This window comes from Brachyhypopomus gauderio, chromosome 8 (assembly GCF_052324685.1).
Source record: "Brachyhypopomus gauderio isolate BG-103 chromosome 8, BGAUD_0.2, whole genome shotgun sequence".
Taxonomy (NCBI): Eukaryota; Metazoa; Chordata; class Actinopteri; order Gymnotiformes; family Hypopomidae; genus Brachyhypopomus; species Brachyhypopomus gauderio.
In genome coordinates, this window is record NC_135218.1 from 13,726,858 (window position 1) to 13,739,357 (window position 12,500).

General features: G+C 57.8%; 1 protein-coding gene across 1 annotated transcript in view; it reads right to left on the bottom strand.

Annotated features, from left to right (window-relative positions):
* herc2 (HECT and RLD domain containing E3 ubiquitin protein ligase 2) overlaps positions 1-12,500 on the bottom strand; it is a 52,523-nt gene that overhangs the window by 24,692 nt on the left and 15,331 nt on the right. The window contains 23 exon segments of the mRNA XM_077014718.1: positions 89-271; positions 365-557; positions 675-862; positions 1,075-1,266; positions 1,370-1,521; positions 1,631-1,767; positions 1,977-2,150; positions 3,800-3,933; positions 5,900-6,095; positions 6,210-6,337; positions 6,482-6,614; positions 6,808-7,022; positions 8,120-8,270; positions 8,356-8,459; positions 8,753-8,923; positions 9,042-9,227; positions 9,369-9,533; positions 9,668-9,852; positions 10,021-10,199; positions 10,553-10,677; positions 10,876-11,104; positions 11,197-11,397; positions 11,549-11,742. Coding sequence (XP_076870833.1) covers positions 89-271; positions 365-557; positions 675-862; positions 1,075-1,266; positions 1,370-1,521; positions 1,631-1,767; positions 1,977-2,150; positions 3,800-3,933; positions 5,900-6,095; positions 6,210-6,337; positions 6,482-6,614; positions 6,808-7,022; positions 8,120-8,270; positions 8,356-8,459; positions 8,753-8,923; positions 9,042-9,227; positions 9,369-9,533; positions 9,668-9,852; positions 10,021-10,199; positions 10,553-10,677; positions 10,876-11,104; positions 11,197-11,397; positions 11,549-11,742 — 3,915 coding nt within the window.

Below are 12,500 nucleotides of genomic sequence, written 5' to 3' on the forward strand. Positions count from 1 at the left end.
CACACACACACACACACACACACAAAAGCATCACTTCGTGCTCCTCCGTAGCTCCAGCACCAAGCGGGCGGCGGGTGGTGGTTGGTACCGGCCGGGTCGTTGGCCCCGCTCTCCACCAGCATGCGGAGGAGCCCGCACAGCGTCCTGGTGGCGTCCGTCTGCATCACCTCGGCGTGGATCCCAGACGCCAGGGCCAGAGACTTCAGCAGGTTGACCGTGCTGGTCAGCATGACGGCGGTGGGGTGGGCGCTCTTCTCCACCACCTCACCTTCTAACCAAAAGAACATAGAGAGAGAAAGAACGCTTTACCACACCACCCAGGGGGCGGAGCCCTGTTGACCGCAGCAGGAAGCCCCGCCCTCACCGGCGTCGTCCTCCGTGTCCGAGTCCTCGGCGGCGGGCTGGACTGTGGGCGGCGGCTCGGCCAGCTTCAGGTCGTATTTGCCCTCTTTGCCCATCCTGTAGGAGTTGGTGCTGCTGGTGTCCCACTGGACACGTATCCACCCATCCTCCCCCAGCTCACCAATCACGCGGCCCAGACCCGGAGGGGGGCCGTCCTACAGCACAGAAAAAGAAAAAATCAGGGTTCTCTTCACACGTATAAGTGGTGGGAGGATCCAGGGCGTAAAAACGTGCGTGTACAGTGAGATCTGTAGCGATCTTTAGGAACGCGCCTGGTCACCCCACTTCCAGTCCTGCCCTCGCATGACCCTGGTGCCGATCTTCATCATGGCGGCCAGCTCGGGCCCGGAGGCGGGGAGCGGCAGGGGGGTCGTCTCCTTCCTGGACTCCTCCAGCACCGTGGCCGAGCCGCCGTGACCTCCAGAACACAAGTCTTCCTCACTGCTGTCTGAACTGGGACCTGGACGCAGAAAACAGAGTAACGGCACTGCAGAGAAGCAGAAACAAGAACCGGTCCATACACGCTCTGTTGACTGTTGGACCTCGTAGCTTATTGACGTCAGAAGGACAACAACATAAGGCAGGATTGGATCAGCAGCTGTATCGTTACACCAGACACGTTGAGGAACAACGACTCAGAAGATAAGAGCTCTGGCGTGTGAAGGTTCTGACCGATGTGGCGCAGGACGCTCTGGGTGAGGGCCAGCGCGCCCGTGTTGAACAGCAGGCTCAGACTGTTGGCTCCGTGCTTCAGAGTCAGCATGTGTAGCATGGCCAGGAGGAAGCGGGCCTGGGGGATGGTGCCCAGACTGGGGCCCGCCGGGTTCTCGTTCGTGATGGTCTGCAGAGGCACCGGCTGCACGCCTGGGGAGAGACGGGCCAATCAGTGCTACAGCAAACTGGAACTAAACCTCAGGAACATCTCCAGAGGACCCAAAATGGCGGTTGTGAGGCGAAGGCGACGTACCCAGCTCCGTGAAGCGGCCGCTGGCCTCCAGCAGGATGGAGCGGATGTTGTGGATGGCCCAGGTGTACAGCTTGCCGAAGGTGACCTCCAACAGCATGCGGTTAAAGGGAGAGATGAGATCCACGTCCTTCAGGCAGTCAGACAGCGGCTCCCTATGCGGGTGGAGAAACAGTGCATCGTACGTGAAACACGCACTTTACACACATCCCTCTGGGGTGCAGGGGTGGGCGGGACTTCTACAGCAGGGCACTGCCCACTCACCCTATACTGGGCCCTTCAGGGATGAGTCTCTGCCAGCCACAGAGCATGGCATACTGGACGGAGGGCAGCAGGAAGCTTTTGGATGCCAGTTTAAGCATGGTGTCTATTCCCTCCAATCGGACCTCCGCCCGCTCCAACTGGAGAGAGAAGTGGCACAAGACTCTCACTCTCCTGTCAAATTCTACATGAAAGCAGCCTGCTCATGGATCTCCTATTAAAATACTATTATGATATATGATAAAGGGCTTAATACATTACTGCATTACTAATATTATCTCAAGATTTGTTATAGCCCAAAGAGTGGGTAGAAGTTGTGGGATCATTAAAGCTCTCTCGGTCCTCCAACCTGTTTGAGGAGGCACTTCCTCATCTTCTCCACGTCCAGTGGCTCCTCTTTAAGGGCGAACTCCACGATGGTGCCCATGAGGCTGGACTGGGAGTAGCAGCCCTGCAGGCTGGGCTTAAGCCACCGATACTTCTGAACGCTCGCTACGGAGTTCAGCAGGGGCTGCCACTTATCCTGCTGCACACGCACGCACGCACGCACGCACGCACGCACGCACGCACGCACGCACGCACGCACACACACACACACACACACACACACACACACACACACACACACACACACACACACACACACACACACACACACAGAGAGAGAGAGAAAGGCACAGGGAGCGAGTATGAGACTTGGGAGTACACCACAACAACAGGAATAAAGGCCTCCAGTTCCACGGCAGCAGAGGGGGCAACAGTGAGCCATCTGGGGGCAGCAGGGGGGCAACAGTGAGCCATCTGGGGGCAGCAGGGGGGCAACAGTGAGCCATCTGGGGGCAGCAGAGGGGCAACAGTGAGCCATCTGGGGGCAGCAGGGGGGCAACAGTGAGCCATCTGGGGGCAGCAGAGGGGCAACAGTGAGCCATCTGGGGGCAGCAGAGGGGCAACAGTGAGCCATCTGGGGGCAGCAGGGGGGCAACAGTGAGCCATCTGGGGGCAGCAGGGGGGCAACAGTGAGCCATCTGGGGGCAGCAGGGGGGCAACAGTGAGCCATCTGGGGGCAGCAGAGGGGCAACAGTGAGCCATCTGGGGGCAGCAGGGGGGCAACAGTGAGCCATCTGGGGGCAGCAGGGGGGCAACAGTGAGCCATCTGGGGGCAGCAGGGGGGCAACAGTGAGCCATCTGGGGGCAGCAGAGGGGCAACAGTGAGCCATCTGGGGGCAGCAGGGGGGCAACAGTGAGCCATCTGGGGGCAGCAGAGGGGCAACAGTGAGCCATCTGGGGGCAGCAGAGGGGCAACAGTGAGCAATCTGGGGGCGACAAGAGGGGCAACAGTGAGCCATCTGGGGGCAGCAGAGGGGCAACAGTGAGCCATCTGGGGGCAGCAGGGGGGCAACAGTGAGCCATCTGGGGGCAGCAGAGGGGCAACAGTGAGCCATCTGGGGGCAGCAGAGGGGCAACAGTGAGCCATCTGGGGGCAGCAGAGGGGCAACAGTGAGCCATCTGGGGGCAGCAGAGGGGCAACAGTGAGCCATCTGGGGGCAGCAGGGGGGCAACAGTGAGCCATATGGGGGCAGCAGAGGGGCAACAGTGAGCCATCTGGGGGCAACAGAGGGGCAACAGTGAGCCATCTGGGGGCGAGGAGAGGGGAAACAGTGAGCCATCTGGGGGCAGCAGAGGGGCAACAGTGAGCCATCAGGGGGCAGCAGAGGGGCAACAGTGAGCCATTTGGGGGCAGCAGGGGGGCAACAGTGAGCCATCTGGGGGCAGCAGAGGGGCAACAGTGAGCCATCTGGGGGCAGCAGAGGGGCAACAGTGAGCCATCTGGGGGCGAGGAGAGGGGCAACAGTGAGCCATCTGGGGGCAGCAGAGGGGCAACAGTGAGCCATCTGGGGGCAGCAGAGGGGCAACAGTGAGCCATCAGGGGGCAGCAGAGGGGCAACAGTGAGCCATTGGGGGGCAGCAGGGGGGCAACAGTGAGCCATCTGGGGGCAGCAGAGGGGCAACAGTGAGCCATCTGGGGGCAGCAGAGGGGCAACAGTGAGCCATCTGGGGGCGAGGAGAGGGGCAACAGTGAGCCATCTGGGGGCAGCAGAGGGGCAACAGTGAGCCATCTGGGGGCAGCAGGGGGGCAACGAGAGGGCATCAGGAGGCGTGAGGACGGTGCACCTTGGGTGATATGACAGCGGTTTGCTTCTTGTCCACAGTCGGAGGGCTGATGGGAAGGGGGGGCTCCTCTTCATTGGTCCCGTCCCTCTCCTGCTTACACTCCTCCACATCAGCTGACTCCAGCTTCTTAGGCACTGGGGACACGGACACACACACACACACACACACACACGAGACACACAGACACACACAGACACACACACACACAGGCATCCAGCGCCCAGCTTAACCACAGCTCTCTCCTCAGATACAGTGGGGCGTACGAGACTGAAGTGGGGGAGGGCGAGTGGGGTGTAACCGGGCCCAGGGCGTGTGTGGTGGGGTGTATCCTGGGCCCAGGGCGTGTGTGGTGGGGTGTAACCGGGCCCAGGGCGTGTGTGGTGGGGTGTAACCGGGCCCAGGGCGTGTGTGGTGGGGTGTAACCGGGCCCAGGGCGTGTGTGGTGGGGGGCCCAGGGCGTGTGTGGTGTGGGTGTAACCGGGGCCCAGGGCGTGTGTGGTGTGGGTGTAACCGGGCCCAGGGCGTGTGTGGTGGGGTGTAACCGGGCCCAGGGCGTGTGTGGTGGGGGGCCCAGGGCGTGTGTGGTGGGGGGCCCAGGGCGTGTGTGGTGGGGTGTAACCGGGCCCAGGGCGTGTGTGGTGGGGTGTAACCGGGCCCAGGGCGTGTGTGGTGGGGGGCCCAGGGCGTGTGTGGTGTGGGTGTAAACGGGCCCAGGGCGTGTGTGGTGGGGTGTAACCGGGGCCCAGGGCGTGTGTGGTGGGGTGTAACCGGGGCCCAGGGCGTGTGTGGTGGGGTGTAACCGGGCCCAGGGCGTGTGTGGTGGGGTGTAACCGGGCCCAGGGCGTGTGTGGTGTGGGTGTAACCGGGCCCAGGGCGTGTGTGGTGTGGGTGTAACCGGGCCCAGGGCGTGTGTGGTGTGGGTGTAACCGGGCCCAGGGCGTGTGTGGTGTGGGTGTAACCGGGCCCAGGGCGTGTGTGGTGTGGGTGTAACCGGGCCCAGGGCGTGTGTGGTGGGGTGTAACCGGGCCCAGGGCGTGTGGTGGGGTGTAACCGGGCCCAGGGCGTGTGTGGTGGGGTGTAACCGGGCCCAGGGCGTGTGTGGTGGGGTGTAACCGGGCCCAGGGCGTGTGTGGTGGGGTGTAACCGGGCCCAGGGCGTGTGTGGTGTGGGTGTAACCGGGCCCAGGGCGTGTGTGGTGTGGGTGTAACCGGGCCCAGGGCGTGTGTGGTGGGGTGTAACCGGGCCCAGGGCGTGTGTGGTGGGGGGCCCAGGGCGTGTGTGGTGGGGTGTAACCGGGCCCAGGGCGTGTGTGGTGTGGGTGTAACCGGGCCCAGGGCGTGTGTGGTGGGGTGTAACCGGGCCCAGGGCGTGTGTGGTGGGGGGCCCAGGGCGTGTGTGGTGTGGGTGTAAACGGGCCCAGGGCGTGTGTGGTGGGGTGTAACCGGGGCCCAGGGCGTGTGTGGTGGGGTGTAACCGGGCCCAGGGCGTGTGTGGTGGGGTGTAACCGGGCCCAGGGCGTGTGTGGTGTGGGTGTAACCGGGCCCAGGGCGTGTGTGGTGTGGGTGTAACCGGGCCCAGGGCGTGTGTGGTGGGGTGTAACCGGGCCCAGGGCGTGTGGTGGGGTGTAACCGGGCCCAGGGCGTGTGTGGTGGGGTGTAACCGGGCCCAGGGCGTGTGTGGTGGGGTGTAACCGGGCCCAGGGCGTGTGGTGGGGTGTAACCGGGCCCAGGGCGTGTGTGGTGGGGTGTAACCGGGCCCAGGGCGTGTGTGGTGTGGGTGTAACCGGGCCCAGGGCGTGTGTGGTGTGGGTGTAACCGGGCCCAGGGCGTGTGTGGTGGGGTGTAACCGGGCCCAGGGCGTGTGTGGTGGGGTGTAACCGGGCCCAGGGCGTGTGTGGTGGGGGGCCCAGGGCGTGTGTGGTGGGGTGTAACCGGGCCCAGGGCGTGTGTGGTGTGGGTGTAACCGGGCCCAGGGCGTGTGTGGTGTGGGTATAACCGGGCCCAGGGCGTGTGTGGTGGGGTGTAACCGGGCCCAGGGCGTGTGTGGTGGGGTGTAACCGGGCCCAGGGCGTGTGGTGTGGGTGCGCTGGGCTGGTCTCACCTCTCTTCTTCCTGAGCTGGCGGATCAGTTTGCGTGTGATGGTTCTCCAGCGGGGCTGCGAGCTCAGCAGCTTCATCTTACAGACCACAGACAGGTCGTTACTGACGGCCGGCCGCAGCTCGTTGAACAGGAAGCGCAGTCTCTCCACCACAGGAGCGCACACCTCCTTATAGGAGCGACCCTGCTCCTGGTGCGTCTGTGGACAGGAGACGGTGGGGTCAGGGTACAGACGAGGGGGGATAGCAAACAGGATGGATATTATAAATCCCTGTAAGAAAAAGACATGTCGACCCGCCACTGAAAGTCTTACTTTGATTAAAGAGCACTTGGCCTGGTACACCATTCGACACACGTCAATCACAGATTTGGGGAGGGACCTCTGCTTCCCCTGGTCCACCGCCAGGGTGCACTGACTGACCAGCGAGAGGGCAATGTGACCTACACCAGGGAGGAGGTACTGTCAGTCAACACAGACAGGAAACATCCCCCATATACACACACACGTAGTAGCACATGGTCTTAATCACTCCAGGGAGACGGGGGGGACCAACGTTGTGTGCAGAAGGAGCGTTGCTAGGTTACCGAGGTCCTGGTGTTTAAGGAGGCAACAGAGCAGCAGGCGGCCCACTTCCTCCACGGGGTGTTCTGGAGGGAAGGTGATGGGAGTGATGAGGTGATGCTGCTTACAGCAGCGCTCAATCTGGCACAGAAAGTCCTGCAACACAAGCAGGAGACACTGAGCGCCAGGCACTCCACACACACGACGTACGGGTGGCCATGAGACCACACGAACTTCAGGATTACACAACAGAGCTTTAGAGAATAACGATCCTGGTAGGGTTACGTAAGTTGTAGGGATGGGTGTGTGGGCACCGGGCCACATTTTCACCTGCAGGTCCAGAACGTACCTTGACGGTGTGGTCCTGGGTGGTGTTATCAGCCACGGCCTGCAGGAATGGCTGGGCGTGGTCGCCCAGCGTGATCCTGTGGGAGTAGAGTTTGGCCTTGTCGGGCGTGGTGTTCCCCGGAGAGCTGCAGTGGTCCTCCTCCTTCTCCTCGTTGTAGTTGTAGTGAATCTGACTGGTCTGCAGACCCCCACAGAAGATCGAAGACTGAAGCCATTCTGAGGAAACAACAAAAACATACTAATCATTAAAATATATATAAAATCAAGTGTCAAAAATCCATTTTTCATTCCTCAGGGCTACGAGCTGCATCGTATTCCCTTTCACTGCCATCGCTACATGTGGTGTTAGAAGTTGAATGGGCTTGTGGCTCAGGGTAAAGGGTGGATGTGTGAGACACTGGGGTGGAGTCTAGCTAAGGATTCTGGATTCTGTATCTTTACAGAGATAATACTACTAGGATAACTTTTCTACATCTCCACAACATTGCCAAGCTAATAAATGTATTATCCCAGCATGATGCAGAATAATTGGTAGACACCTTTGTTAGCTCTAGATTAGACTACTGCAATGCACTACTGTCAGGATGTTCAAATAGGAATCTAAATAAACTTCATGTAGTTCAAAATGCCACAGCCAGAGTTCTGACTAGAACTAGAAAATTCGATCATATTAGGTCAGTCCCATCAGCCCTGTATTGGCTCCCAGTTAAATTCCGTATTGATTTTTAAATTCTTCTACTGAGTTATAAAGCACTGCACAGGCTTGGCTCTGATTACCTCCAGGAACTTATCTCCTATTGTGAACCCCCACGTCCTCTAAGACCACAGGGTGCTGGTCTCTTATTAGTTCCAGGGATTAATAAGGTAAGAGCAGGGGGAAGAGCCTTTTCTTATAAGGCCCCCCAACTTTGTAATAACCTTCCAGAATGTGTCCGGGGCTCGGACATCTTTAAGTCTAGGTTTAAAACTTATTTAGTTTCGCGTTTGGTAATTAATGTTCCCCCTTAGATAAAGGTACAGATCCAGGGGTTTATAGGCGAAGGGTTTTATGCTAAACTGGGGTGCTGGTGCTGTCATGGGTTCCTCTCAGGGTTTCTTCTTCATGCTCTTGGGGAGTTTCTCCTTGGCACTGGTGACCTTGGCTTGCTCACTGGAGACTTGGATTCTGATACTTGTAAAGCTGCTTTGTGATAACGACTGTTGTTAAAAGCGCTATATAAATACATTTTCATTGATTGGTTGAGAGTGGGAGAGGGACAGAGGGAAAGAGAGAGAGAGGGAAAGAGAGAGAGAGAGAGAGAGAGAGAGCTTACTTGCACACTCTATCTCCATGCGAGAGAGCGGCGTGCTCATGGCTAGGTAAGATGCGTGAAGCCCCAGCAGCAGGCCCAGGTTCCTCTCAGTGTCTGTGAGGGGCGAGGACAGGCTGCTCAGGTCTGGCGTGGTCACCGTCTCCTGGTCGGGCTGCACACAGAGTTCAGGGGCTCGTCAAGTCCCTGTTCAGCTGGCATCACTGGGGCTTTACGTTAGGGGGCATAAGACCACATACCTCCATGTACTGGCCCACACAGAAAGCCTGCATGGACTCCCGGGTGTCCTCGAACTGCAGAGCGGCCTCCAACGCCACCACAGGGTCCTCTCCAGCAAACTGAGCTGCACAGGACAAGAGAGCGCCACCATGAGGCTGCATCACTACCTCCGCATTAGAAATCACATACACCACCCTTTACAGACAAACAAGAAAGAAAATATCTCCATATAAAAATCGGTACACAATCTGAGCCACATTGATTTGATTTCCACCATCCTCGTGAACGGTGGTGATCAGGGTTCATTTCTGAAATCCATCAGCTCTGGTTTTTCCTCTTTTTTTTCCTTTTTAACAGGCGTCATGGGGCAAACTGACCGAATGCCAGATCTATATACTTCCATTTCAGGTTGCGTACCGAGAATAGTATTTCCAGTAAGAGACTGAGCTTGGAAGTCTTTGATATCGTAGACCTTCCCATCAATGACCGTCCAAAAGCCACCGTCTTTGTTGTGGTTCTCCAGGTCAGCTTTGCGGATGAGTGACACCTCCTCGTTGTTCCTTGAGCTCGGTCCATTGAAGAATGACCCTGTACCGAAATCGAAAAACACACAACCGTTAACCGTTTATGAAAAAGGAAAAGGGACGAGCAGTTACGAGCAAATCTCAGCTCACAAAACGAGCCAGAACCGGCAAGGTCCACAGACCCATGAGGCCGGGCCAGGCCAGGTCTTCGTTGTCGTCCCTCTCATGGCCGGGGGCGAGATGGTTGAAGCGGTCCAGGTGCTCGAGCAGTGCGGCCAGCAGAGGGATGGAGCCCGTCTCCTGCATCAGGCCCGCGTCTAGAGTCAGCAGCAGCACGATGGAGACCACCAGTTCTGGGAGCAGGACTCCTGCAGAAACACACATGGAGCAGTTAAGGCCAGCTAGCAAACACTACATCCACCATCTTCAGGAGAAAAGTGAAAAGGGATGCGAAAAAATCTTTTTTATGAAACGATGGATTGTGGGCTACTGCGAGATCAGAGCTTTACCGGTGAGATCCCCCTCGATGATGCGGGACACCTCCGCAAAGTGACGGTGGCCGTTAAAGGCGATGCTGGTGGCCACGGGTAGGATGTCTCCAATGTGGGTACTCAGCAAGGCAATGTACTTCTTCAACAGAGAGCCCACTCCCAGAATCTCAGGGTGCGTCAACGCTGAAACACAACACAACAACTTCTTAACAAATCCAAATGAGATCAATTATGACTAGAAATCCGAGACAGAAAGGAAATGGAGCTCTTGGTCCAACGGTGTGTTTGCTGGTCCCCAGCAGGGTGCGTGTACTCACTGTATCCCCCCACTCCGCTGCTGCCGTTCACCCCCACGTACAGCCTGCACACCAGCAGTCTCTGGAAGCGCAGCAGCAGGTCCAGGGAGGCCGAGCGCTCCTTCATCCCCTGCTCGGCGTCCTGGCAGTGGCAAACGCGGCGGGCCACGTCCTTCAGCCTCGCGACGGTCTGGGACGCGATGTTCCTGCACACCACGTTACTCATCAGGGAGCATCGAGAGTGGGGGAAGCAAGAAGCCAAGCAAACCCTCCACCCACAGCTACTCCACCCTCCCCCTCCCGAATGCGCCAGCCCCACGGGCGGGTGAAAGGGCAGAGGTGCGCGTGTGCAGCATGGCGGGGGCGGTCAGAACCTGAGCAGCTGCTGGACGAGCTGCACCAGGGGCAGACTCTGCTTGCTGGCCGACTCGTAGATGCCGGTGTTGATGAGGTCCTTGTCCAGGGTGGTGCGGCAGCGGTGCTGCGTGGAGGCGTCCGCCTCCTGCTCGTCGATCTCCTTCTCCTTCTGCGCCTCCTTTTTGGCCTCGATGTCCTGACGGACCATGAACAGACACGCACCGTTTTAGAAGAGTTTTTAAAATAAAAATTAGTGCTGTCAATTCCAGGTGCCGCAATTAAAAGTCCTCACCAGGATTTTGCTCAGGCTTCCTGGATTGTGTTGATTCCACTAATTTTACCTGGATTGCTAATTAGAAAATCTAGCAAGCTAGAGCAAAATCCTGGTGAGGACTTTTAATCGCGGCACCTGGAATTGACAGCACTAATAAAAATATATCTTCCATCAACGCTACACAAAGAAGCAGCTCTCAGGATGTGCCCCGTCTGCGAGGGTCTCCCCGTGTCATGGCGGAGGGGATAAGGAGCTGCTGGGTAATGGAGACCCACCTGGATTTCGGCGGTGATGGCAGCACTCAGCGCAGACTCCAGCCCGCCGTCCGCCATCAAGCTGCTGACCAGCAGGTCGATCATGAATCGTCGGCCTGGACTGACGGCCATCTCACTACCGGAGGCTGAGAACACAAGACGAGTCACTGCACTCTCCGTACAGACCCATAATCACTGTGTTACCAAATAAGTCTTATGCAAAAAGTAACAAAATATTGATGCTACTGATACTGATGCTGAACACAAAGACGTCTGATCGCTCCTTGCTGCAGGACGAGTTCTGCATATCCCGCACTCGGGACCGGCTGACCCGCGAGACCCACCTGCGTTGGGCAGCAGTGAGGACAGGGCCCTGGCTCTCTCCTCAGCGGTGGGCAGTAGCACTGACCAGCCACTCTGGAGCACGGCCTGAGCGGCGGTCTGCACGGTGTTGAGCACCCCGGCGTTGCTGGCCAGCGTCACCACCGTCTGCTTGAGGTTGTTGAGCAGGCCGCTGCCCAGGCCCAGACCCAGTTCCTCCGGGTCCACCTGGTTACTGATGGCAGCGTGGAGCTGGGGGGGGGCACAGACGGGGAGGTTGAGGGGCACTGAGGGTGGCGGTGTAGAACAGGCGTGGCCGACGGGTTCGTGAGGCCGGAGCTGACCTGAAGTCTGAGCAGGTTGAGGGTGGCCACCACCATGCACTCCTTCTCCTGTGGGGGGGGCCAGTCGGAGCTCCCGTCCATGTCCTCGCTGACCTGCCGTAGCAGCAGGTCCAGCTGCTCAAAGGTCACGGGGCACACGTCCACCACGAAGGGCACACGCAGGCCCACGGACCACTCCGAGCACGAGGACCATGCGAAGCTCTGACACACACACACACACACACACACACAACACAGGGCCACGTCAAAAATGTTAACAGACCGTGATGTGAAATTCAGACCCTGCACTCTAAACCCGATCAGTTCAGTATTAATCTCAGAGATTAAATCCCAGGGATTAGGACGGCAGTACCTGGCCCGGGCCGCAGGAGATGCCCACTATGTGCTTGGAGTTGAGGCCTGGCAGGGCCTTGGGCTGCTTCTTGTTGGAGAAGAGCGTGTCGAAGTGTTGCAGTTTATCATTGCTGCCCCAGCTGTGGACCTCCCCGTCGTCCATCAGGGCCAGACAGTGCGTGGAGCCCACCGCTATATCCACAACCTTCTTCCCTGGAGGTCAACGGGTGGAGCACGAAAACGTCAGATCACAGAGAACATTGTGAAATGGCAGCGTTAACAGTGCAGCCTCCGTGTATTAAGGTGTATTTGCAGAACAAGGATAAACACACACAAGCAAGAACTGGAATTATTCAGTTACAAGATATATTTATATAAGCCTCATTTACATACAGAGCTAACTGCCAGCAGTCTAACAGTGCAGTAGCAGAGGGATGTTAGGACTACATTATAACAAGTTGCATCATACAAAGTCATGGTTCTCATTTGCATATCCAGCCTGCTTAGGTGTAGGAGTTCACTTGGCTCTGCTGGCGTTATTTTCTACACTGTCTGCAGAATGTTCTTGTTGTTTGGGTCATCTGTTGTGTGCTTATAGTCACCGTGTTCACCAGTGTAACGACCTTGTGCTCCATCTCCACTGTGGTACAATTTATGGACCGATGGTCAGACAAGATTGCAGTTAGCTGGTGACCCTATTTTAAATGTGGATCTAGCAAGGTGCAGTAAGATCTTCCCCCACTACAAGCAGACCCGCAATTTTTAAAAGGACGACAAACAAAAGCCTGAGTAAGTGTTCATGGGGCTCTCTCTGAAGTGTGTTGGACCCGTGAACTGGACCCGTGCACTTTTGGGCCGAGCGCCTGGATAAAGAGTCGTACGTCATTCACCACTGACCAATCAGGGTTAAGGATGCCTTCTCTGCTCATGCAAAATGGAGGAAGATCTAGTCTAGCTGTTTAACACCTAGC